Here is a 23,591-nt window from a genome sequence, read left to right on the forward strand (position 1 = left end):
CTCCCTGGGAACAGACTCCAATCCTCAGCCGGCTGCTCTTCCGCCTCCCTCTCCTTTCTCCCCACCTTATACTCTTTGGCTAATCTTGTGAGGCGACGAAACAGCCCATGGGCCATGGTCTCCATGGTCTCCGTCTGCAGGGTCAGGAACCGGCCAGTCTTCCACTGATTCCAGTTCTCCTCCCAGTCGCGTGTGATCTCCCAGACCTGCTGGAGGGCATCGAGCTCCTACAGGGCAGAAAGAAGCGTTGCATAAAGTGGCACCTGTCCTCTTCCTCCCTGACGGACGTCCAGGCCCTTTGCTGCTCTCCCTCTGTGAAGCTTCCCCTCGAGATGACAGAGCTGCCTCTTCAGTCCACATTTTTTTCTCCACTCTCTTGCCTTAAGAGCTCATCAAGGAACAAGCACATGAAAAGATCCTCAATGTCATGAGTCATTAGGGAAATGCAAATCAAAACCTCAGTGAGATGCCACTTCACACCCGCTAGGATGGCTAGAACCAAAAAAAAAAAAAGGTAAATAAATGTTGGCACGAAGATCTGGAGAAATAGGGGCCCTAGTACACTGCTGGTGGGAATATGAAACGGCGCAGCTGCTGTGGAAAATAGCTTGGCAGTTCCTCAACAAGTTAAACATAGAGTTTCCATATGATCGAGCAATTCCACTCCTAGGCTTATACCCGCAAGAACTGGGAACAGGTGTTCAGGCAAATACAAGTACACGCATGTTCATAGCAGCACTGACTCTCTTTAGCTAAGAGGTGGAAACAACCCAAATGTCTATCAACTGGCAAATGGATAAACAAAATGTGGTAAATTCATGCCATATTCAAATATGAATATTCAGCCGTTTAAAAAAGGACTGATCCATGCTACATCATGGATAAACCTTGAAGACATAATGCTAAGTGAAAGAAGCCAGATTAAAAAGGCCACGTATGACATGGTTCCATTGGTAAGAAGTATCTAGAATAGGCGAATCAAACACATGGAAAATAGACTTATAACTGACAGGGGCCAGGGAGAGGGAATGGACGTGAGTGCTAATGGGCAGAGTTTCCTTTAGGGTAATAAAAATGTTAAGCGGGGCGCGGTGGCTCACGCCTGTAATCCCAGCACTTTGGGAGGCCAAGGCAGGTGGATCATGAGGTCAGGAGCTTGAGACCTTCCTGGCCAATCTGGTGAAACCTCGTCTCTACTAAAATACAAAAAAACTAGCTGGGTGAGGTGGTGCTCACCTATACACCCAGCTACTCAGGAGGTTGAGGCAGGAGAATTGCTTGAACCCAGGAGGCAGAAGTTGCAGTGAGCCAATATCACACCACTGCACTCCAGCCTGGGTGACAGGGTGAGACTCCATCTCAAAAAAAAAAAAAGTGTGGGAATTAGATAGAAGTGGTGTGAATCACTAAATGTCACTAACTGTTCACTTCAAAATGGTTAATTTTGGCAGGGTGTGGTGGCTCACGCCTGTAATCCCTGTACTTTGGCAGGTCGAGGTGGGTGGCACCTGAGGTCAGGAGTTCGAGACCAACCTGGCCAACATGGTGAAACCTCATCTCTACTAAAAGTACAAAAATTAGCCAGGTATAGTGGTGGATGCTTGTTATCCCAGCTACTTGGGAGGTTGAGGCATGAGAATCACTTGAACCCGGGAGGCAGAGGTTACAGTGAGCTGGATCATACCACTACACTCCAGCCTGGGCATCAGAGCAAGACTCTGCCTCAAAAAACAAAAAAAATTAAATTTTTTACATGAATTTTACCTCAACTGAAACCAACAAACAGAAGCTCCTCATGAGCTCCTCTCCCATCCCACTGTCTTTGTGGTCCTAAGGACCCATTCTCCTGTCCCTGCCCCTGATCGATGGTTACTCGCTTGGCACGCCACCTTCTCTAGGTTCTGAAGGTCCTTGGAGGGTGGCTGCTTGATCTTGAAGAGGCCCAGGTTGGCTCGGAGGCTGTTTTCCTCTTCCCGCATGGCCATCAGCATGGCCCGCACTTGTGTAATCTGCTCTAGGGCGGACACGTGTCCCATGTTGCTGGTGAAAGGGCCTGCGGGAGATTCAGGATGAAGCTCAGCTTCCTGCCCACGTCCAGCAAGGAAGGCCACAGTTCTCCTGTCTCTTTGTGGGCAAATCTCACCTCTCTCCTCATGTGAGAGAGAGAAGGGAAGGAGAGCAAGAGGGAACACGTTGAAAGAATGGTGGTTAATCTTAGCGAAAACTCCTAAATGCGACTTTAGAGTCAGGAACAGATGGAGTACAGTAGTCGGGGTAAGAAAAGTAGAAATGGGGGCCAGGTGTGGTGGCTCACAGCTGTAATCCCAGCACTTTAGGAGGCCAAGGCAAGCAGATCACAAGGTCAAGAGATCAAGACCATTCAGCCTCTACTAAAAATACAAAAATTAGCTGGGCGTGGTGGTACACGCCTGTAGTCCCAGCTAATCACGAGGCTCAGGTAGGAGAATTGCTTGAACCTGAGAGGCAGAGGTTTCAGTGAGCTGAGATCACACCACTGCACTCCAGCCCGGTGATAGAGTGAGACTCTGGCTCAAAAAAAGAAAAACAAAAAGAAAAAGAAAAGCAGAAATGCTGTGAGCTGCACCACTGCCTCCCCCAAAACTAGAACCCCGGGTGTCCTCATCCTTTGCTCCTGAGCTGTGGCTCTTCCCCGGCCCCAGCACCGGCCCTCCCATTCCCCTCCCTGTTCTCACCTTCCCAGGACCTGGGCTCGGAAGGCAGGGTCTCTAAACAAAGGCTAAAGAAGCGGGAGAAGCAGATCGAGGAATACCTTTGAATCCGAAATCTTCCAGAAGCGTGTGTGCTTTCTTCTTGAAATCATCTGCTGAGTGGATCAGGTCTGTCTTGAATTTCTCCTTGTGTTTCCTCAGCATTTGCTCACTGTCCAGCAGGGTTTGTTGGAAGACAACCCACTCCCCGTTGAGACTGTCTAGCATCTCCAGTACCTGGGGGTGTCAGAGAGTGGAGGATGACCAGGAGCAGGAGATCTGTCCTCTCATCAAGGCTTTTTTTTTTTTTTGAGACAGAGCTTTGCTCTTGTTGCCCAGGCTGAAGTGCAGTGGTGCAATCTCAGCTCACGGCAACCTCTGCCTCCCGGGTTTAAGCAATTCTTTGGCCTCAGCCTCCCAAGTAGCTGGGACTACAGGCATGCACCACCATGCCTGGCTAATTTTTTTTTTTTTTTTTGTATTTTAGTAGAGACAGGGTTTCTCCATCTTGGTCAGGCTGGTCTTGAACCCCCAACCTCAGGTGATCGACCCGCCTCTGCCTCCCAAAGTGCTGGGATTACAGGTGTGAGCCACCATGTCCAGCCTCATCAAGGCTTTTTGGACTCTTTTCTGATCCTCCAGACCAGAGTCTAGGGATTAGTTTTGCATGTGTCACAAGGCCTAAAACGATCAAGGTGTGAGTTGCCTAAAAGAAACCCAGGCCGGGCACGGCGGCTACCCCTGTAATCCTAGCACTTTCGGAGGCCAAGGTGGGATGATCACTTGAGGTCAGGAGCTTGAGACCAGCCTGGACAACCTGGCAGAACCCCGTCTCTACTAAAAATACAAAAATTAGCCAGGTGTGGTGGTGTGTGCCTGTAATCCCAGCTACTCGAGAGGCTGAGGTGGGAGGATCACTTGAGCCCAGGAAGTTGAGGCTACACTGAGCCATGGTTGCACCACTGCACTCCACTGGGCAATGGATCGAGCCCTGAAAAAAAAAAAAGAAAGAAAACAAAAGAAAGGAAGGAAGGAAGGAAGGATCCAGAAGTTGTCTGTCTGAGAATGAGGTAAAAAGAAAAAAAAAGTAAATGCAATAAATAAATCCAGCTGGGTGCAGTGGCTCACGCCTGTAATCCCAGCACTTTGGGCGGAGGTTGGTGGATTGCTTGAGTTCAGGAGTTCAAGACCAGCCTGGGCAACAAAATGAGACCCCATCTCTACCAAAAATACAAAAATCAGCCAGGTGTGGTGGCATGTGCCTGTGGTCCCACCTACTTGGGAGGCTGAAGTAGAAGAATCACTCGAGCCTGGGAGGCAGAAGTTGCAGTAGGCTGAGATTGTGCCAGTGCAATCTCAGGGTGGCAGAGACAGGGCCAGAAGAAGAAGGAGGAGAAGAAGGAGGAGGAGGAGGAGGAGGAAGAGGAATGGGAAGAAGAAGCAGGAGGAGGAAGAAGAAAGAAGGAGGAGGAAAGAAGGAGAAGAAGAGAAAGAGGAAGAAGAAGGAGGAGGAGAAGAAGGGAGGAATCCAGAAGCTGAGTGAGGGTACCATTTGACCTAGCTTTGGCTCTCAGAGACTTTCACATCTGGAGTCTTCTCGGTCACTTCTCACTCTCCCTGAGGATGGCCAAGCACCTCCCCTGAAATCTGCTTCTGATATGGGTCCCAGGTAGACCAAACACCGAAGGAACTCACACTGTCCTGGACCGGCACCTCGTACTTTTCGAGAATGGCAAATTGCTCGTGTATGGGAGGGATCTGGGTCTCCAGGTTGGGCAAGTCGTGCTGCAGGGTATCCATGAGCTGCAAGCTGACCCCCAGTTCCTCCAGTGTCTGCGGAGGGCGGCTGATTCTGAAGATGAGCAAAGAGGGGGCCAGTGAGTGGAAGGCCCAGGGCCTGCCCCCGCCCCCTTCCTGCGGGGTGCCCCAGCCCGCACTTCTCTGCATTCTCCTTCAGGTAGGTGTGCAGCTCCAGGAGACGCCCTGCCGCCATCTCCTTGAGCAGAGTCGTGAACTTGTTCTGCCACTCATTGCAGTGCTGCACCAGGGAGAACTTGAGGTGCAAACAGTCCAGCAGCACAAACTGGATGTTGGTGACGGTCTCCTCCTTCTGCACATTGTTAGCAACTTCTGTGTAGCTGCAAGAGCCCAGATCCCAGCGAGGATGTTGTTTTCTTCTAAGACATGCCCCCTATCCCGATGCAGGCTCAAGGTCTCATCTCCTTCCACCCAAACCTGGGCAGCAGTTCTAGAGTGTTCATCTACTCGCAGGCATCCTTCATTCCAATCTACCCCAGGCATGTAACTGTGACTGTCATTTTCCCAGACACTGGCTATATGATAGCAGTCAAACTTCTTAGTCTGGCATTCAAAGCTCTAGAGTGAGGTCAGCTGCAGTGGCTCACGCCTGTAATCCCAACACTTTCGGAGGCCAAGGTGGGCAAATCATGAGGTCAGGAGTTCAAGACCAGCCTAGCCAACATGGTGAAACCCCATCTCTACTAAAAATGCAAAAATTAGCCAGGCATGGTGTTAGATGCCTGGAATCCCAGCTACTCGGGAGGCTGAGGCAGGAGAATTACTTGAACCTGGGAGGCAGAGGTTGCACTGCACTCCAGCCTGGGCAACAGAGTGAGACTCTGTCTCAAAAAGAAAAAAAAAAAAGAAAGAAAAAGAAAGAAAGAAAAGAAAAGATTTTTTTTCCAGACTGGGCGACATAGTATACAAAAAAAAAATTTTTTTTTTTTAAGTTATCCAAGCATGGTGGCATGTGCCTATGGTCCCAGCTACTTGGGAGGCTGAAGCAGGAGGATTGCTTGAGCCCAGGAGGTCCAAGCCACAGTGAGCTATGATTGCACCACTGCACTCCAGCCTGGACAATGACAGACCAAGACCCTGTCTCAAACAAAATAAAACAAACAAAAGAATCTTCAATTTCACTCCCCTCTGCCTTCATGGGATAAAAGGGCTTACTTCTTTCATCTTTCAGATCTCTGCCATTTCTTCTTTCCCACCAGACCCTGTGACCCTCCCCCAGTCAGCTGCTTTTCACCTAAATCTTGTCCAGATCTTCCCTGATCTCTACCCTTTGAGAAGCAAAGGTCCAATGTCCCAGGTCCTGTTCTTTTCCTGTTGTTCAGGACACACGTCATCCTCAGCTCCCCTACCCACATCCCAAGACTCTAGGCCCAGACTCCTCCAGCAGGGCTGCACCTCCTACAGACAGACCTTCAATCCACCCTCACCACTCACCGGGCAATATCAGCGTCAAAAGAAGAGACAGGCGGGTTGAGGCGCTGGTAGCGACGAATGAAAGAGTCCTTGTTGATCTCCCAGATCTCCCGGTACGTGTCCCAGGTCTTGAGGTAGTTCTGCAGCAGGCTCGCATTGTTAGTCATGCCGCTGCTGATTTGGGTCTGGATCTTCTTGATGTCCTCATCTTGCTCTTCAAAGGACCAAGAAAAATGCTTCTTACTGACTTCCAACGCAACCCAAGTTCTGCCTGGGCCCTGCTCACTGCTCCAGACCTTCCATTCCAAAACCAGCTTCCCAGAGAAATATGGCTCAGACATGCGCATTAGAAGGTGAAGGAGTAGGCAGAAGGTAAAAATGTGACTCTTAGCATCTCCTCCATAGGATCCAATGTCTTGCCTGTTGGTATCTAGGCCTCTTATACCCCAGCCCCAGTCTTAAACCTGTCTTTCCTCATCTCCCATCCCAAATCACAAATCCCATGAGCATCAATCACCTAACCTCAACTCTCATCTGTGCCCCTGCTCCCTTCCCCGATCTGCCACACACACCCCCACCTTTTTTTTGAGATGAAGTCTCACTCTGTCACCCTGGCTGGAGTGCAGAGGCACCGTCTCGGCTCACTGCAACCTCTGCCTCCTAGGTTCAAGTGATTCTTCTGCCTCTGCCTCTGGAGTAGCTGGGATTATAGGCATCTGCCACCACTTCCAGCTAACCTTTGTATTTTTAGTCAAGATAGAGTTTCGCCATGTTGGCCAAGCTAGTCTCAAACTCCTGACCTCAAATGATCTTCCCGCCTCAGCCTCCTGGCCAATCTGGCCCCTTGACCCAGGTTTCCCAGGTCATGGAGGTGACTGGCTTAGTATGTCTGGAAACAGCCCCCGTCTCTCCTCCTAGCCTTGCCCACTCTGCAGCCTCTGAAACCCTGTGCCTTGTGCCCTCCCCGTTGCCCACTCACCCACAATTGTTTGGATGGGTTCACGATGTAACTTGCGCTTGCTGAGAATGTCAGGGAGATGGTGAAAAACGGAGATGGTGGAAAAGAGGTGGCTGCCAATGTCGTTGACCACACCTGCCAAAGTCTGCAGAGTGGGTGAGAACTCCACCTGTGAGGAACCCAGTGGAGAGGGGGAGACGAGCCTTAGGACTGGGAAGGTCACAAGCTTCAGCAGCGGGTCTGAAGGTCATAGGATAAAGTCAAGGCCAAGGACCAAGTTTAGGAATGAAGGCAAACTGACAAATAAGATGTAATGGTTTTGAGATGTTGGGGGCAAAGTGGTCTCTACCTGTGCCACACCTCCCTGCATATCATTCTTCAAAATGACAAGGACTCGGAAGAGTGGGTTTGGGCTGGTCTTTCCATCCCCGTTGATAGCCTTGGATAGTTCTAGCAGTGACCACTTCACATTCAGGTGCAGGGCATCCTCCACCATGCGGTCCAACCGAATCATGTACAACATCCACTGCTGTTGAATCTGGTGAGATGAAGGAGGAAAAGGAGAACTCCTCAGGGAAGACAGGGCACATCCTGGGAAATGAGAACCAGGCAAGAGGGAAGGAAACGAGTTGGTTTAATAGAAAGGCAGGCGTGGAGCCCTGGAGGAAGAGGTGTGAGGACTGAAGGTGGGCTGAGTCCAAGACTTGAGCACGATGTTTGAGAAGCACACACTGGTAAAAAGGAAAAAGGGTGGGGGAGCAAGAGAATGGCCTGGTGGAACTGGAGGACTGTGGCTTTTCCAACTACAACATCCTGGCCACAGGCCCCTTACCTCAGGACCATCATTCTTGAAGACCTCGTAGGAGTTGGTCATGATGGTCACCACATCCTGGTGCAGACTCATCAATTTCTGCTGCACAGCTGCCCGATGCTGTCTTTGGTCCTCTTCGAATTCCAGGTCCCTGTATACCTGTTTGCCACTAATGTGTACCAGCAGTGTCTCTGACATCTCCTGGGCTCGCCAGCCAATGGTCAGAGTGGATGCCTTGAACTCATTCACAATCATCTGCACCTAGAGTCAGGCCCCACCATGGGGGAGTCTCAGCTTGGGAAGAGACCACCTGCATCTCATTCTACCCTCTCACTTGTCCTCCACCTAGACTGGCTGACACACAAAGAAGTCCTTCCCCATGCAAACCTAATTCTTTTTACACTGCCCCCAGGTTTTTCAATCTCTACGCAAGACTAGGGTATGAATGACCCATCAGTCTTGCAGACCTTTAGGGTCTAACGATGGTGGCCCACCTTGCTGGCATGTATACGGCACTCCGTGATGAAGAAGGCACTGGCCCCCTTCAAGTCCCAGCGCAGTTTCTTGAGTCCAGGGTGGATCTTCTTATCCAGGAACCGAATACGCTCTTTGAATAGGGCCTGCTCATCTGGGGACAGCATGGCAATAATCCTGTGCATAAGAGAGGACTGGTAGCCTGAGGGGATAAGCCCTGAAGATCTTTCCCCTACATTAGGAAGTGGTGGAGAAATCTGAACATTTCTAGACCCGTAGGCTAGATCCTAGACTAGTACTTCTAAAAGAACTTTTTGCAATGATGGAAATGTTCTCTCAGGTTGGGGCAAAAGTGATTGCCATTTAAGTAACGGCAACAACCGCAGTCACGTTTGGACCAACCTGATACAAGCTGTGCTGTCCAATACGGTACCCAGCCACCACATACAGCTACGGAGCACTTGAAATGTGGCCTGTACAAATGAGTAGTTTTGTTTAAGTTTTATTTACTCAATTTACATGGAAATAGCCACCTGCAGCTAGAGGCCACCATGCTGGACACTGCAGCTCTAGACCCTCAAACAGGACTGCTGGTTGCACCTCCTTGGACTTTAACTGGGCTGAGAAAGTTACCTGCTGTGGTCTGAATGTTTGCGTCCCCACCAAATTTATATGTTGAAATCCCCAGTCCCACAGTGACGGTGTTAGGACCTTTGGGAGGTGAATAGGTCATGAGGGTGGAGTCCTCATGAATGGAATTAGTGCCCTCACAGAGGCCTAAAAGAGCTCCCTTGTCTCTTTCTCCCATGTGAGGACACAGCAAGAAGACAGCCACTTATGAACCAGGATGCAGGCCCTCACCAGACACCAAATCTGCTGGCGCCTTGCTCCTGGACTCTCCAGCACCCAGAACTGCGAGAATAAATGTTTGTTGTTTATAAGCCACCCAGTGTGTGGCATTTTGTTATAGAAGCCCAGACAGACTAAGACAGTACCTAACTCAGAACAAAGCCTCACTCCAGAGAGAATACCAAGGGAGTTCAGAAACTGAGGCAGGGATGAGGGCAGCAGGGCCTTAGTTCAATGAGTCTGACGTTATTCTGCACACATAATCCTAATGCCACCCCACTTCATTCCTAGAGAAGTGGCCCAGAGCTGCAGTATATATGGTCCAAGTACCCAGTGGGGTGGGAGGGGATCCTGGTTGGTTTCACTCTCCACCCTGCAGCTAGAAGACAAAACTACCAGGGATAGGAATAATGGTAGGGCCACAAGAGAGAGTAGGAGACAATCTTTTTTGAGATGGAAAAAATGTAAAGGACAGAAATTGTAGAAAATGGACAACATTATGGGGCAGATAAGAGAAAGAGAAGGAACAAAATAGCATCTCCAAGGGCTGCAGCGAGGACCCGAGCCCTACCTATTGTAGTCTCTAGCAACAAGTAGCAGATTTTCACGCAGAATGCGCAGGTCCTCGGCTCGCTCAGCTACGTTTACCACGTAATGGGGCGTCTCAAATAGCAGCCGCTCCCAGTAGTCAATCTCCACAAAGAGAATCAGAAGGGACCTTGGGAATAGAGAAGCCAGGTAGTGAGGGTGCCGCTCAAGGGGATAAACTAGAGCAACAACCGAAGAGGCGGGAGGGCTGGAAAGCATGGGGGTGGGAAGGGGGGAATGTAGAGATAAGAACGTCAAGATAAGAAATGAAGCAGGGGCCAGGTGGGCGTGGTGGCGCACGCCTGTAATCTCAGCACTTTGTGGGGCTGAGGCAGGCGGATTACTTGAGCTCAGGAGCTTGAGGCCAGCCTGACCAACATAGTGGAATCCCATCTCTACAAAAAAGACAAAAATTAGCCAGGCACGGTGGCAGACACCTGTAATCCCAGTTTCTCAGAAGAATGAGGCAGAAGAATCACTTGAGCCTGGGAGGCAGAGGTTGCAGTGAGCCGAGATTGTGCCACTGCACTCCAGCCTGGGTGACAGAGCAAGACTCCGTCTCTAAAACAATAATAATTATACATACGTAAAAATAATAGAAAATATCCCATTAGTAATTTTTTATATTGATTGATGTTGGAATGATATTTGGAGAATGTTGGATCGAATATTAAAATGAATTTCACCGAGGCTGGGCACAGTGGCTCACACCTATAATCCTAGCATTTTGGGAGGCTGAGGTGGGCGATCACTTTCGCTCAGGAGCTTGAGACCGGCCTGGGCAACATAGTGAGACCCCATCTCTACAAAAAAAATCAAAAATTACCCAGGCTGATTTGTGAGCCTATGTTCCCAGCTACTCTGGAGGCTAAGCTGGGAGGATTGCTTGAGCCCAGGAGATGGAGGTTGCAGTGAGCCAAGATCGCACCACTGCCCTCCAGCCTGGGTGACAAAGCAAGATTCTGTCTCAAAATTAATTAATTAATTAATTCACTCACTTGCTTCTTTTTTTCCTTTATTATTATTATTTTTAGACAGAGTCCCACTCTGTCACCCAGGCTGGAGTGCAGTGGCACGATCTCGCTCACTGCAACCTCCGCATCCCAGGTTCAAGCAATTCTCCTGCCTCAGCCTACTGAGTAGCTGGGATTATAGGCTCACGTCACCATGCCTGGCTAATTTGTGTATCTTTAGTAGAGAAGGGGTTTCACCATGTTGGCCAGGCTGGTCTTGGACTCCTGAAGTCAGGTAATCCATTCCCCTTGGCCTCCCAAAGTTCTGGCATTACAGGCATGAGCCACCACTCACAGCCTTTTTTTTTTCTTTATTAAGTATCATCGTGAGGCTGAGGCAGGAGAATCACTTGAACCCAGGAGGTGGAGGTTGCAGTGAGCCGAGATCGAGTCATTGCACTCCAGCCTGGGTGACACAGTGAGACCCTATCTCAAAAAAAAAAAAAAAAAAAGAGATACCAGAAAATTTTAAATTGTAAATTGCGTACAAAGCCCTCATCTTAAGTGTCCTTTGCCACCTCATATCCAGTGGCCTTCTCCTTCCTATTCCAGCTGCCACTCCCATGCCATGCCCCAGAGCTTGGTGTTCAAACCACTCCAAGTCTAAAACCACCCACTCAGACCTCCTGCTCCGAGCCCAGCTTCCTCCCCTGCATCCCAGCATTGGTCCTCAAGTTCTCCCAGTCCACTTATTTTTCAGGCCACAGACCCCTGGTCTTTCTTCCTGTTAACCCCTCGGATCTTCATTTCCTCCTCCACGGACCTTGCTATCCTTTGTTTTAACCACTCTCTCGCCAATCCTCCCTCACTTTGTCTCATTCTTTAGTCTAAACTACCTGATAAAATGCTGATGCTGGCTAAATCTGGCTGTCTTCCCCTCAAGCCCCTGTGGAAAAGGCTGGAGATGGTCACACAGCTTGGCATCCCAGCTGCATCCCTGTTCCTAACCTGCCCTCTCTCCTGTTCTCACAAGCCACTACTTGCAAATCCTTTCCACTCTTCTCAAACCTGGTCTCCCCTTTGCCCTCTCTACAGAAAGCCTCACCTCCTACATCACAGACATAAAAGGCCATCAGGTGAGAACTCCATGTATACACTTACCTGTTTCCACGCCTACACTTTCTCCCATTTATGATAGGAGAGTCCCTCCTCCCACCCAAGGCTAACTCTTCTTCCTGGGTTCCTGTTCCAATGTGGCTTCCTCTTCCTTTCAGATGCCTTCTTCTGGTTCTCCTAGACCTTCAATCTACCAGTTCCTTCCCATCATTTAAGCTTGGCCAAGTTTCTACGATCTTAAAAGAAGAAAAAGACAGCGCCCCTTCAACTCCTGTCCTTCTTCAGGTGCCACACCCTGTCCTCCCCTTCACAGCCTGCCTGCTTTAAAGAATGTCATCCACAGACTCCCTTCACTTCCTTCCTTGCCATTCCATTCTCATCCCTGAGATCTGGCTCCCAATCCAACCATCACTTGCCCTTATCAAACTCACAAAGGATTCCCTAGCACTCAACCCCATGGAAGCTTCCCAGGCCTTATCCTCCTTGATCTGCCTGTAGGTTTTTTTGTTTGTTTGTTTGTTTTGGAGATGGAGTCTCACTCTGTCTCCCAGGCCATAGTGCAGTGGCACAATCTCCACTCACTGCAACTGCCGCCTTCCAGGTTCAAATGATTCTCCTGCCTCAGCCTCCTAAGTAGCTGGGAATATAGGCACACACCACCATGCCTGGCTAATTTTGTATTTTTAGTAGATCTCAGCAATGAGCCGAGATCGTGCCACTGCACTTCAACCTGGGCAACAGAGCAATACTCCATCTCAAAAAATAAAAAAAAGTTTTTAAAGGAAAAAAATGATTTTAAACATAAGATAGTGGTAAAAGTTGCTGGGTACAAAATTAACTTATAAAAATTAAAGTTTTTTTGAGAGAGAGTTTCACTCTTGTTGCCCAAGCTGGAGTGCAATGGTTCGATCTCAGCTCACTGCAACCTTTCCCACCAGGGTTCAAGCAATTCTCATGCCTCAGCCTCCCAAGTAGCTGGGATTACAGGCACTACAGGCACACGCCGCCACGCCCGGCTAATTTTTTGTATTTTTAGTAGAAACAGGGTTTCACCATGTTAGCCAGGCTAGTCTCAAACTCTTGACCTCAGGTGATCTACCCACCTCAGCCTCCCAATGTGCTGGAATTACAGGCATGAGCCACAAAGCCCGGCAAATCTCCTGAATTTTAAATGCTAACAACAATTCATCTGAAAAATAGTTATTCAGTGGGCAGCAAGGAGAGGCTTTAGGACTGCTGGCAATCCTTGACTTGGGCAGTGGTTTGCAAGGGTGTTCTATTTTATAACGATTTGTTAAACTGAACATACAAGCTTTAAGTATATCTCTGCGTATGACTGTTTTCAGGGCCATGTGCGGTGGCTCACGCCTGTAATCCCAGCACTTTGGAAGGCCGAAGTGGGCAGATTAAGAGGTCAGGAGATCGAGACCATCCTGGCTAACAAGGTCAAACCCTGTCTCTATTAAAAATAGAAAAAATTAGCCAGGCGTGGTGGCATGCCCCTGTATTCCCAGCTACTCTGGAGGCTGAGGCAGGAGAATTGCTTGAACTGGGGAGGGAGAGGTTGCAATGAGCTGAGGTCATGCCACTGCACTTCAGCCTGGGTGGCAGAACAAGACTCCATCTCAAAAGAAAAAAAAAAAAAGGGCCAGGCACAGTGGCTCACACCTGTAATCCCAGCACTTTGGGAGGCCGAGGTGGGCGGATCACCAGGTCAGGAGTTTGAGACCATCCTGGCTAAAACAGTGAAACCCCATCTCTACTAAAAATACAAAATGCCAGGCGCGGTGGCTCACGCCTGTAATCCCAGCACTTTGGGAGGCCGAGGCGGGTGAATCACGAGGTCAAGAGATAGAGACCATCCTGGTCAACATGGTGAAACCCCGTCTCTACTAAAAATACAAAAAATTAGCTGGGCATGGTGGCACGTGCCTGTAATCCCAGCTACTCAGGAGGCTGAGGCAGGAGAATTGCCTGAACCCAGGAGGCGGAGGTTGCGGTGAGCCGAGATCGCGCCATTGCACTCCAGCCTGGGTAACAAGAGCGAAACTCCGTCTCAAAAAATATATATATATATAATTAGCTGGGCATGGTGGCATGTGCCTATAGTCACAGCTACTTGGGAGGCTGAGGCAGGAGAATGACTTGAACCCGAGAGGCAAAGGTTGCAGTGAGCGGAGATCGCACTACTGCACTGTAGCCTGAGCGACAGAGCAAGATCCTGTCTCGGGGGAAAAAAATATTCTTAAAGGAAAAAATGATTTTAAACATAAGATAGTGGTAAAGTTGCTGGGTACAAAATAAACTCATAAAAATCAAAGTTCTCAATATAAAAACTGTAACCAGTTAGATATTATTATCAAGGAAATGAGACAATGACAATTAAAACAATAAAAATAAAATACCACGAATTAATCAGCAATTGTGTGTGTGTGTGTGTAAAATGACAGGGGAAAAAGGCAGGACTGAAATACATAGAAAGTAAAAACACTGTTGACCGGGCACAGTGGTTCACACCTGTTAGTTTCAGCTACTTGAGGGGCTGAGGCGGAAGGGGATCAATGAGCCCAGGAGGTCTAGGCTGCAACGAGCTGAGATCGTGCCACTGCACTCCAGCTTGGATGACAGAACAAGAACCAGTCTCAAAACATAAACACACACACATACACGCCACAACTATTCTTGGAAAGACTCAAAATCATAAAGATATTCATTCTTCTAAAGTTAACCTATAAATTTAACCAAATCTCTATGCCTATAAAAATAGGAATGAGACTATTTTTGGAACTAAATAAATTGATTCTAAAACTCTTATGGGAGATAAATATTAAATATAGCCAGGAAAACTCTGAAGAAAGAAGAGTAACGAGGACAATAATTAAAACAGTTTGGTTCCTGCCCATGAATAGACAGATACCAGAATAGTGAATCCCAAAATAGACACAAATATACTAGGGAATTTGTCACTATAAAGATGGCAGTTCACTAAATGAGATTGGGTCAACTCTAAATGAGATGGTTCTAGCCATCTGGAAAAAACAAACAATGAAATATGAAATTCAGTTTGAATCTGCACCTCTTTCCCTACACCAAAATAAATTTCAAATGAATCAAAGATCTAAATGTAGATAATAAAATCATAAAATACCAGAAGAAAATACGGAATATTTTTGAAAAAAAAAAAAAATCTTGGCCTGGTGTGGTGGGTCACGCCTGTAATCCCAGCACTTTGGGAGGCCAAGGTGGGTGGATCATTTGAGGTCAGGAGTTAGAGACCAGCCTGGCCAACAAGGTGAGACCCTGTCTCTACTAAAAAGACAGAAATTAGCCAAGCATGGTGGCGGATACCTGTAAACCCAGCTACTCAGGAGGCTGAGGCGGGAGAATCGCTTGAGGCTGGGAGTTGGAGGTTGCAGTGAGTGAGATCATGCCACTGCACTCCAGCCGGGGCTACAGAGTGAGACAGACTTCCTCTTGAAAAATAAAAAATAAAAAATCAGGCCAGGCACAGTGGCTCACGCCTGTAATCCCAGCACTTTGAAAGGCTGAGACGGCGGATCACAAGGTCAGGAATTCACCAGACTGACCAACATGGTGAAACCCTGTCTCTACTAAAAATACAAAAATCTAACTGTATTGGGTGAATGGGAAAAAAATAAATTAAAAAAAAATACAAAAATTAGCTGGACATGGTGATGTCCTAGCTACTCAGGAGGCTGAGGCAGGAGAATTGCTTGAACCCAGGAAGTGGAGGTTGCAGTGAGCCGAGATCACGCCACCACACTCCAACCTGGGTGACAGTGAGCCAAGATCACGCCACTACACTCCAGCCTGGGCAACAGAGCAAGACTCCGTCTCAAAAAAAAAAAAAAGTCTTGAATAAAAATCACTTGAGGGTGCAGTGGCTCACGCCTGTAATCCCAGCACTTTGGAAGACCAAGGCTGGCAGATTACTTGAGGTCAGGAGTTTGATACCAGCCTGGCCAACATGGTGAAACCCCTTCTCTACTAAAAATACAAAAATTAGCCAGGTGTGGGAGTGCACACCTGTAGTCCCAGCTATTCAGGAGGCTGATGCAGAATTGCTTGAACCTGTGAAGCAGAGGTTGCAGTGAGCCAAGATTACGCCACTGCACTCCAGCCTGGATGACAGAGTGCACCTTTGTCTCAAAAACACACACACACACACACAAAACAAACAAAAGTCCGGATGAGGTGGTTCACGTCTGTAATCTTAGCACTTTGGGAGGCCAAGGTGGGCAGATTACTTGAAGTCAGTAGTTCGAGACCAGACTGGCCAACATACTGAAACCCTGTTTCTACTAAAAATATAAAAATTAGCCAGAAATTGCTTGAACCAGGACATGGAGGCTGCAGTGAGCCAAGATGATGGCACTGTACTCCAGCCTGGACAACAGGGTAAGACTCCACTGAGGAAAGAAAAAAAAAAACTTGATTTTTTTAATCTGCAGGGTTTTAAAAATAAAATTTCACTTTTTAATCACAAAGGATAAAAGTTCCCACGACCTAAAGATATGCTCAAGAAACTCTGCATTCTAAATACTGCTGAAATGTTATTTGGAAAGAATATTGAGGCGAAAATTCTAGAATTTTTAAAATCTTTTCAACAGGCAAGCACTGAATTAACAATATTGGAGATAACAACACATTTCAAACTTTGCAAAGGATTGTGTTTTCACCTTCTTCACTGGAGAAGAATCTTCCAAGAATGAAATGGTTTTCAAGTGCTCACATACTTGTGATACATGCTTTAAGAGATTGTGGAAGAAGAAATGCTGTTTTTTCAAATCCTGAAGATCTCCGCTAACGTATGTGGTATTTTTAAAACTGCTAAAATTTCTTCAAAGTGAGTAAGCCTCTCAAAAGTATAAATGAGCAGTGGATCACCAGACATTTAAGGAAAGCCTCCCAAGTAAAAGAGAGAGGCCAAAGCCAAAGAAAATTACTAGAAATCGGCTAAATTCCAAACCCAGTCAAATGTCCAACAAGTAGAGGGCAGAAAAGCAGTTGCCAATCATGCAAAAACTCAAAAGATTTACCTCCCATGCACAGTTTCTTAGGAAGCTACTAATGGATACACACTAACAAAACAAAGGCATAAACCAAGAAAGAGGAAGACAAAGGAAATACGAAATCACACGAGAAAAGAGGCTGAGGGAAGTCCCAGGGTAACTGCTTTGTAACAGGCCTTGAAACCAATACCAGTTGGACGGAAGCAGGAGGACAGGGAAGGAACAGATCAAAGAAAAACATTGGCGCCAATACTGGGCATGTCAGATTGTGAGGAAAGATGCTTCTCAAAAAGGTTTTATTGGTTGGTGTGGAAGAATTAATGATAATAAACGCTGTGCTAACAAAAATAATGAGGTAGCCGGCACAGTGGCTCAGGTCTGTAATCCCAGCACGTTGAGAGGCAAAGGGGGTGGATCACCTGAGGTCAGGAGTTCAAGATTGGTGTGGCCAACATGGTGAAACCCGTCTCTACTAAAAACACAAAAAAATTAACTAGGCATGGTGGCAGGCGCCTGTAATCCCAACTACTCAGGAGGCTGAGGCAGGAGAATCGCTTGAACCCGGGAGGCAGAGGTTGCAGTGAGCCAAGATCACCCCACTGCACTCCAGCCTGGGTGACAAGAGCAAAACTCTGTCTCAAAATAATAATAATAATGAGATAATTTTAAATTCCAAATAGAGCAAAACATCGTACAACCAAAGGAAAAACTATAACAATGTAAAATTACACAACTCAGCAGTAAACAATACTAACAGAGCCATAACAAGATAAACTCCAAAGATCAATGTAACAAAACGCTGTGTTATAAGGATGTGGAGAGAACAGATACGGGGACATTTCTAGTAGCATAAACATATTCTCATGTCCTTCAAGCTGGATGCCTTAGATTTGTCACTGTTCATGTACATCTGGGCAAGCCTACGTGGGCATGTATGCTGGCCAACATTGCACCAAAACGTTTCTTCATTCTCTCATCTTGGCAAGATTTTCAAAGTAACTTCAAGGCCAATTATCCAATTTTAATGTGTCAGTCAACAGGATGAATTCAGGCAATACCTTCCTGACGCTGAGCTGAAAATCCTGGGAGGAACCTTTGAATGACGTTCAGTCTTTAACAGAAGTTTGTCAAGAAATTTCCAGAATGTAAAATCTATTTTATTAAAAAATATGATTTTTAGGCCAGGCGCGGTAGCTCAGGCCTGTAATCCCAGCACTTGGGAGGCCGAGGCGGGTGGATCACCTAAGGTTGGGAGTTCGAGACCAGCCTGGCCAATATGGAGAAACCCCGTCTCTAAAAAATATATATATATATATATATATAATTTTTTCTTTAAAAATCTGTTGGGGGGGGCCAGGCAAGGTGGCTTAGGCCTGTTATCCCAACAGTTTGGGAGGCTGAGGTGAGTGGATGGCTTGAGCTCAGGAGTTCAAGACCAGCCTGGGCAACATGGTGAAAACCCATCTACCAAAAATACAAAAAATTAGCTGAGCATGGTGGCGGGTGCCTGTTTTCCTAGTACTCAGGAGGCTGAGGTGGGAGGATCGCTTGAGCCTGGGAGGCAGAGGCTGCAGTAAGCAAAGATTATGCCAATGCACTCTAGCCTGGGTAACAGTGAGATTTTATCTCAAAAAAATAAATAAATAAAAATCTGTTTGGGGGACGACTTTTTTAAAATACTTCATAATTTATCTCCAAACTAGTGGTCAGGCAGTAGAGGTAGAAAGGAAAGCCAGCGGAGTTGAGTGCTTAGAGCCCAGAGCGGGCTGACCTGGGGGAGAAGGCACTCTATGACTGGGGTAAAAAGAGAAGAGAGAAGCTCTGGGAACAAAAAACAAAGCTCAGTATCTCGTCTCCTGCTCTCAGGAAATTCTGCTCTGCTCTACACAGAGTGATAGCACAGCTCCTTCAGCCAGGGTAAGGATGACGTCTGGAATATGTTTGTGTTCAGTGCAATCTATAAAGCTGGCTGTAAAACGTGATAAAAGCCAATTTGGACTTCAGAGTTCAAATATTTGGGATATAAGGTGGGATCACAAAACCTCTTGTGGGATAAAATAAGGGCTATTAGGGACTGGAAGGCTCCAGGACTAAGAGAGCCAGGTAATTCCAAGGAACATCAGGACGTTTGAACAGTCTGCTTATTTCAAGATCTTAACCAGAGCTTGAACACAAAGAGCAAATCTGATAAAGTTATCTGCACTTCCTTGAAGTGTTGATAAGTTTTGGAAGCTGCAACTGTCTTGGATTTCTTTACTGGTGATCAGCCCAGACTTTCAAAATCCTTCACTATGCTCATGTTCCTCCCTTCCATTATTTACTGGATTGAGGCAGTTTTATCTTAAAACCACAAAAATGTAAAGTATCCTATAATATCTCTCTAGAAAACAATCCCCAAAGGACAGAAACAGGTACCTCTTCTATCTAGAAGCCCCGTTTAGCCATTATTTGGGTTTCAGATAAACCCAGGCCATAAATATTTGGCCCAAAGTTGCTTTTTTTTTTTTGAGACAGTCTCACTCTGGAGTGCAGTGACGCGATCTCGGCTCACTGCAACCTCCATCTCCCAGGTTCAAGTGATTCTCCTGCCTCAGCCTCCTGAGTAGCTGGGACCACAGGCACGGGGGTGCCACCACGCCCAGCTAATTTTTTTGTATTTTTAGTAGAGACGGGGTTTCACCATTTGGCCAGGATGGTCTTGACCGCTTGACCTCTTCATTCGCCCGCCACCGCCTCCCAAAGTGCTGGCATTGCCCTGCCGGAAAACGTTTTTAAGTAGATGAGGAAACTCAGGCTCAGAGAAATTCAACGGCTCACCTGAGGTCATGTGGCAAAATGCTCCAGGGTTTGAACTTGAGACTATTTAGCACTGAAGTTCATGCTGTAATCACTCTCACTGGCTGACCCCTGGTGAGTAGAAGGAGGTAGCTACCAATCAGTGCTGACATATGGCATATCTTTTTTCTTTTCTTTTTTTTTTTTTTTGAGACAGGGTCTGGCTCTGTCGCCCAAGCTGGAGTGCAGTGGCACAATCAAGCTCATTGCAGCCTCGACATCCTGGGCTCAAGCAATCCTTCCACCTCAGCCTCCTGAGTAGCTGGGACTACAGACTACTCATTATGAGTCAATGTTTACATGTTCGTGCTTGGCCATAACTCATAACACCAGGAAGCTCAGCAAAGCCTATCTCCAACATCCCTCACTGGCTGGAGCCTTTTCTCAAACCTCTCAGCCTGGACACATTCACATTCACACTCTGCTCCTCAACTGCTTCCTCATCCGTGTGGCTCCCAACATCCCTGTACTTCTCACTGATGCCTCTGCCTCACCCCTCTCACCTGACACTCCGCTCTGCTTCCCCATCTTGGTTCTTTTGCTTCCTTTCTCAGCCAGAATGTGCCCTCTTCCCCTGGCTAGTGCTGCCCAGGACAGACACTCGCCCAGGACAAACACTCGAGGTCTCATCTGTCCCTGGGACTCTATCTCCACACAGGACTTCTCTGGTAAAGCCCCTTCTACATTTGGCCCCACAAGGATGGACTTTTTTTTTTTTTTTTTTTAGAGAGATAGGGTTTAAAAAAAAAGAGAGACAGATGGAGTTTCGCCATGTTAGCCAGGTTGGTCTCGAACTCCTGACCTCAGGTGATCCACCTGCCTCGGCCTTCCAAAATGCTGGAATTACAGGCATGAGCAACTGTGCCCAGCATTTTTTTTTTTTTTTTTTTTTTTTTTTGAGATGGAGTCTGGCTGTTGCCCAGGCTGGAATGCAATGGTCCAACCTCCGCTCACTGCAACCTCCGCCTCCCGGTTCAAGCGATTCTCCTGCCTCAGCCTCCTGAGTAGCTGGGATTACAGGCACGTGCCACCATGCCCAGCTAATTTGTTTTATCTTTAGTAGAGACAGGGTTTCACCATGTTGTCCAGGCTGGTCTTGAACTCCTGACCTCATGATCCACCCGCCTCAGCCTCCCAAAGTGCTGGGATTACAGGCATGAGCTGCCACACCTGGCCTTTTTTTCTTTCTTTTTTTTGAGAGAGTCTCACTCTGTCGCCCTGGCTGTAGTGCAGTAGTACAATCTTGGCTCACTGTAGCCTCTGACTCCTGGGTTCAAGCGATTCTGCTGCCTCAGCCTCCCAAGTAGCTGGGATTATCACAGGTGTGTGCCACCACGCCCAGCTAATTTTTGCATTTTTAGTGAGACAAGGTTTCGCCATGTTGGCAGGCTCAAGCATGGACATTTTGAGTGAAAGTCAACACTAGTAGCCACAACCTCAAAGCATCTTATGTGAACAGGAAGCCCCACTCCAAGCGTAGAGCTGTTGACCTAGAGAGAGGCAGCCTAACCTCCCTGAAGGCAGGGACTTGGCCGATGTATACATTCCCTGCCTGTGCCTATTTCAGCTCCTGACACGTGGAAGCCACTCACTATGTATTTTTAATAAATTAGTTAATTGATTAATTACATTTTAAATGAATATAGTATGACAATTTCATAACTATAAAGCTGCAGGCGAGGAAGACATGGTCTGACAGCCCCACCAATGCTCAGGAAAGCTGGGACGGAGGCGCAGGTCTGAGTGACTTAGCTGAGCCATCATTGCCATCTAGTGGCAGAACAGCTACATCTCTGGTTTAGTTGGATAGTGGAGTAGTTTTTGGGGTTGTTTGTTTTTGAGACAGGGTCACTCTGTCCCCCAGGCTGGAGTGCAGTGGTGTGATCTCAGCTCACTGCAGCCTCTGCCTCCCAGGTTCAAGTGATCCTCTCACCTCACCCTCCCGAGTAGCTGAGACTGTAGGCTTCTGCCACCATGCCTGGCTAATCTTTGTGGGTTTTTTTGCAGAGACTGGGTTTTGTCACGTTGCCCAGGCTGGTCTGGAACTCCTGGGCTCAAGTGACCACCCCTGTCAGCCTCCCAAAGTGCTGGGATTACAGGTGTCAGCCACTGCACCTGACCCATGTTTTGTTTGTTTTTTTTAAGATAAGTTGTAAAATTAAAATGTTGATAACAGGGTGGGGGATGGGGAGAGACAAAAAAAAAGTAAAATGCTGATCGCAAACATATCGTAGTATAAGAAGGAGAGAGAAGAATGAAGAGAGGAGCCAAAAGATGGGAGTTAAACTCAGGAGAGCTGGAGAAGGGGCACTTAGAGAGAAGGGGCCAGGTGGCTCCTGTACTTGTCAAAGTTGACATCCAGCATGCCCGCCTTCTCCTGGCTGATTCGCAACAGTGGGATATCCAGCCGCCGAATGCAGTCCTTGTCTAGCGTTGACGTCCACTCTTGGAAGGTTTTTCGAACCAGTTTATCAATGGCCTGGACCATCTGCTGATAGGTGTGCACACTCTCCTCTCCAGTCCCAATATGGGGCAGGAAATGAGCACCAGCAAGGCACTGAGGGGAAGAAGAATAGGCAGGTGGAGCCTGTCTGCCGCCTTCCTTCCTCCGGGGGCCACCATTGCCCTGAGACCTACACATGCATGCATGCGCACGTACCCCGACCACATGTATGCTATGGAGATGGATTGATTTTTGACAACTTAGAGGGAAGGTAGAGACAAAAAGGAGGGTGAGAGGAAGAGACCAAGGCACGATGAGAATAGAAGTCAAAATGAGAAAAGGGAAGCACAGAGAATCAGTACAGGAAAAAAAAAAAAAAAAGCTGGGAGAAAAAAGTCAATCACAGAAAGGGCAGGATATGAGGCACAAGGTTGAAAACCAGGGTCAGCCCTTCTTAGCGCAGGCATAGCCCGCCAAGCCCAAACCAGCCTCCAGGTATCTGCAGCCTACCTAACTCTACCAGAACCAGCTGCACGATGGCAGGTCACTACCTCAACAGCTTTCAACCTGTATTCCCAAAAAGGTTTTTTGTTTATTTGTTTTTATTGAGACAGAGTGCAGTGGCGCAATCTCGGCTCACTGCAAAGTCCGCCTCCCGGGTTCAAGCAATTTTCCTGCCTCAGCCTCCTGAGTAACTGGGATTACAGGCGCATACCACCACACCTGGCTGATTTTTGTATTTTTAGTAGAGATGGGGTCTCACCATGTTGGCCAGGCTGGTCGTGAACTGACCTCTAATGATCCACACCCACTTTGGCCTCCCAAAGTGCTGGGATTATAGGACTGAGCCACCGTGCCCAGCCCCAAAAAGTTTTAAAACAATGTTTTCCTCTTGTTTCTTTGTGCCTGTGCTTGCAGAGTGACCAGGCTCTGTAAGGGCCTCACCTCTCCATGTCTCTGGATCATGAGGCTGTATCTTCTGCTGACTCAACACCCCAGAATCTGGCCCTCTTCCTCCTCTGCAGCCTGATATGAAACTCCTAAAACAAGGCCGGGCGCAGTGGCTCATGCCTGTAATCCCAGCACTTGGGAACCCAAGGCAGGTAGATCACCTGAGGTCAGGAGTTTGAGACCAGCCTGACCAACATGGAGAAACCCTGTCTCTACTAAAAATACAAAATTAGCCGGGCATGGTGGCACATGCCTGTAATCCCAGCTACTCGGGAGGCTGAGGCAGGAGAATCGCTTGAACCTGGGAGGTAGAGGTTGCGGTGAGCCGAGATCGGGCTATTGCACTCCAGCCTGGGCAACAGGAGTGAAACTCTGTCTCCAAAAAAAAAAGAAAAAGAAATTCCTAAAACATTCCATGTGTTACCAGCCACGCTGACCGCCTCTGTAGATCTTAACCCATGACCTACCTCACTGAACTCAACCTGCCATTCCCCTAGCCGACATGGGTGCTGGCCACGAAGACTCTTTGAGGAACCTCGCAGGAGCCATCCTCTATCCTTCCCAGCACACGACACAGCCTGCAAACCTGGCCATCTCCCTGAGGACAGAGTTTAGAGAAG

At 47.7% G+C, this 23,591-nt stretch overlaps 1 protein-coding gene across 1 annotated transcript in view; it reads right to left on the reverse strand.

Moving 5' to 3' along the window:
• LOC105720743 (ephrin-B3) overlaps nucleotides 1-23,591 on the reverse strand; it is a 128,512-nt gene that overhangs the window by 65,775 nt on the left and 39,146 nt on the right. The window contains exons 15-26 of the mRNA XM_064378359.1: nucleotides 21,920-22,134; nucleotides 9,624-9,770; nucleotides 8,224-8,380; nucleotides 7,751-7,990; nucleotides 7,268-7,456; nucleotides 6,940-7,087; nucleotides 5,982-6,174; nucleotides 4,667-4,867; nucleotides 4,425-4,581; nucleotides 2,792-2,966; nucleotides 1,890-2,053; nucleotides 66-227 (exon numbers count right to left, since the gene is read on the reverse strand). Of these exons, the coding sequence (XP_064234429.1) occupies nucleotides 66-227; nucleotides 1,890-2,053; nucleotides 2,792-2,966; nucleotides 4,425-4,581; nucleotides 4,667-4,867; nucleotides 5,982-6,174; nucleotides 6,940-7,087; nucleotides 7,268-7,456; nucleotides 7,751-7,990; nucleotides 8,224-8,380; nucleotides 9,624-9,770; nucleotides 21,920-22,134 (2,148 nt within the window). The remainder of the gene's footprint in view (nucleotides 1-65; nucleotides 228-1,889; nucleotides 2,054-2,791; nucleotides 2,967-4,424; nucleotides 4,582-4,666; nucleotides 4,868-5,981; nucleotides 6,175-6,939; nucleotides 7,088-7,267; nucleotides 7,457-7,750; nucleotides 7,991-8,223; nucleotides 8,381-9,623; nucleotides 9,771-21,919; nucleotides 22,135-23,591) is intronic.

This window comes from Aotus nancymaae, unplaced genomic scaffold (assembly GCF_030222135.1).
Source record: "Aotus nancymaae isolate 86718 unplaced genomic scaffold, 86718_ANA_hifiasm-v0.15.2.pri h1tg000018l, whole genome shotgun sequence".
Taxonomy (NCBI): Eukaryota; Metazoa; Chordata; class Mammalia; order Primates; family Aotidae; genus Aotus; species Aotus nancymaae.